At 41.9% G+C, this 2,590-nt stretch overlaps 1 protein-coding gene across 1 annotated transcript in view; it reads right to left on the minus strand.

The window, feature by feature from the left end:
- Positions 1-534: 534 nt before the first annotated feature.
- Positions 535-2,590, minus strand: part of LOC311271583 (uncharacterized protein) — a 2,261-nt gene continuing 205 nt past the window's right edge. Inside the window, exons 2-4 of the mRNA XM_084377336.1 lie at positions 1,895-1,947; positions 1,339-1,698; positions 535-1,151 (exon numbers count right to left, since the gene is read on the minus strand). Of these exons, the coding sequence (XP_084233462.1) occupies positions 916-1,151; positions 1,339-1,698; positions 1,895-1,947 (649 nt within the window). The 3' untranslated portion in view covers positions 535-915. The remainder of the gene's footprint in view (positions 1,152-1,338; positions 1,699-1,894; positions 1,948-2,590) is intronic.

Raw genomic sequence — 2,590 nt, forward strand, 5'->3', positions numbered from 1 at the left:
GGTATGTTGACTGTAGAGGCTGTTTTAAATCATTCTTTAAATCCTTATATTGATCTCTATACTGCAGAATCTGTGTCATGTTGAGTTTGCTGCTGTCTGGTTACAGCTGGACTTTGTTCTGTTTGGAGTGAAACAGCAGCTTCATCAGAAACTTGAGTCTCCTCCATGTCGACCCAAGAGGTTCCCAGTGGACTGATTCAACTTGATGACGTTAAAAGGGGGAAAAACCTAAATCTTAATACAAAAGAGAGATTTTGACAAACAGCAATCATCCGTCACCACACTCCCTCTGAGCTCCTACAGCCACAGTAATGTTACACAGTAAAGTAACAGAAAGATTTATTTTCACCTTTCAACAAGTCATATTTCAATGATTTACAGGAGGATCACTTTCAGTTTGGTTTTACAGACAATTTAAAAAGCACAAATATATAATATAAACTCATATAAACATATATACACATATAAATCCATAAAAAATCTCAATACAAATCTGATAATATACAACATGTACAGTTTATCAGTAGTCCGGTCCCTGCTATCAGAATCAGAATCGTTTTAATTAAGTTTTGTTAAGTAAGTTTCACATATGAGGAATGTGATGTGGTGTGTAGGTGCAAAAGAACAAACAACACAAAAAATAATGAAGACATAATATAAATATAAATGCAAATAGGATGTTTGACATGGATTGTTCAAGGTCACAGTACTGATGGATATTCTGTGATCCAGCTGCAGGTGGAGTCGGGCCGCTCAGCAGGGAGAGCTTGTCCTGAAGCAGAGCCGGGATGAGTCCACAAACAGGATCCTGGTGGAGGCTCCTGGGGAGTCCAGGTGCCTGAGGATGTAGTCATCGCTGGCACGGAGGCGTTATGTTCTCAAGTTGTCTGTCCTAACGTCTCATGAAGATGTTGATCAAACTGTTTCTTCTGTTTCTGCTGAGCTGTAACTTTTCTTAAGTCCTCCACTGGAGTCTGAGGCAGAATCTTGTGCACAGACAAGAAGTGAATATTTAAAAGATAAATAACAAAACACAACTACCACTGCCAGTCCCACTACACTGAAGAAGGCAATTGTTCCCCAAATGGGCCATTTGAGTCCCTCAGGTGTGTCTGTGCTGGGTCTCTCAGGTTCGGACCAATCCCTCGCTGCTGTAAAGAGACCAAACAACAGAACAGCTGAAGTTGTGACATATTTCTCAGATACTGTGAGAATGAAGTGAAGGATTGTGGAATGTGGTCGTCCTCAATACTTTTCTTCAGGTTCTTGTTGATCCAAAAAAGCTGCTGAATTGAACCTGATAATAAAGTTCTACTGACTTCTACTCAACCAACTTACCAGAGACGTTGAGCCGACATTCACCAAAGTCCACACCATAGTTTGTCCTCACTTTACACGTGTACAGGCCTGAGTCCTCAGTCCTGAGTCTGGACACATGAAGTCTGAGTCGTCCGTCTCTGAGGACATCTTTGTCACACTGGACTTGTCCTACAAACTGTTGATCCTGAGACTCTGGGACCTCAACACCTCCATGTAGATGAAACAGGACTGAGCCTGTGTGATCAGTTATCATCTCACAGAAGATGTAAAGGGAGCTGGGGGAAGTGTCAGTTGTGGTTGTGAACATCCATTCCAGTGTGATGTCGTGGTTCTCCTCTGCCTGATAGGAGGTCTGTGTCACATTCACTACAAATGTTCCTGTTGAGGAGACAGAGAGGGAAAGTGAGGAGCAGACACACTGACGCCTTTAAACTCCATCTACACATGTTTCTGTGGACAGTTTAGTGACGTCTCAGAGCTGCAGAGGCTCACCAACATCAACTGTTTGCTCACATGTGGCTACTTTAACTGATTCATTGAATCACAGTGTAATAAAGAGAAGCTGTAAACTAACCACAGACACAGTTGAGGCTGATGAGCAGCAGGATCCTGCAGATCATCTTCTCCCTGTGAGAGGAGACAGAGGTGAAGAGTCATGTGATCACAGTTCAGTCCTCACATGTACCACAACAAACACCTACAGTCTGTCTTTAGTCTTTACAATACTCCTTTGTCTGTATTGTCCTGCTCATTACACACAAGGACTTCCTGACTGGACACAGTCTTGATGCTAACATTAAGCTGCTGTATTGTACTTCTGACACAAGATGGTACCAGTAGTTAATCTGTCCCCCATCAGCAGGAAACATAACAACATGTGGATTCAGCTGCAAACAGCACCATCTAGCAGCTGCATGCAAACACTGCTGAACAAGTGCTGCTGCTACAGACAGACGGAAGCTGTGTATCTGCATCATGGTGACATGTAGTTAATATTGTAACACTGATACATTAGAAACACATATAAACAGTGTCTCCATATGAAGTCAAGAGACAACAACTGCAAATAAACACAAACGGGCTCATGTTGTTGTCAGATGTCAGTAACAATGCGTCATATTTGATGACTGATGATTTTATAGTAAAAAGTGAATGAGTCCAGCTGAAACGTCCTGAAGAGAAGAAAGCTGAAACATCTACAGTCAAAACAAGTGTGTTGAGGATTGAACTTTACTAAATATGCAGCAGAATAAAAGACAAACATGTTGAA

Source organism: Pagrus pagrus, assembly GCF_965226575.1.
Source record: "Pagrus pagrus genome assembly, chromosome: 16".
Classification (NCBI taxonomy): Eukaryota; Metazoa; Chordata; class Actinopteri; order Spariformes; family Sparidae; genus Pagrus; species Pagrus pagrus.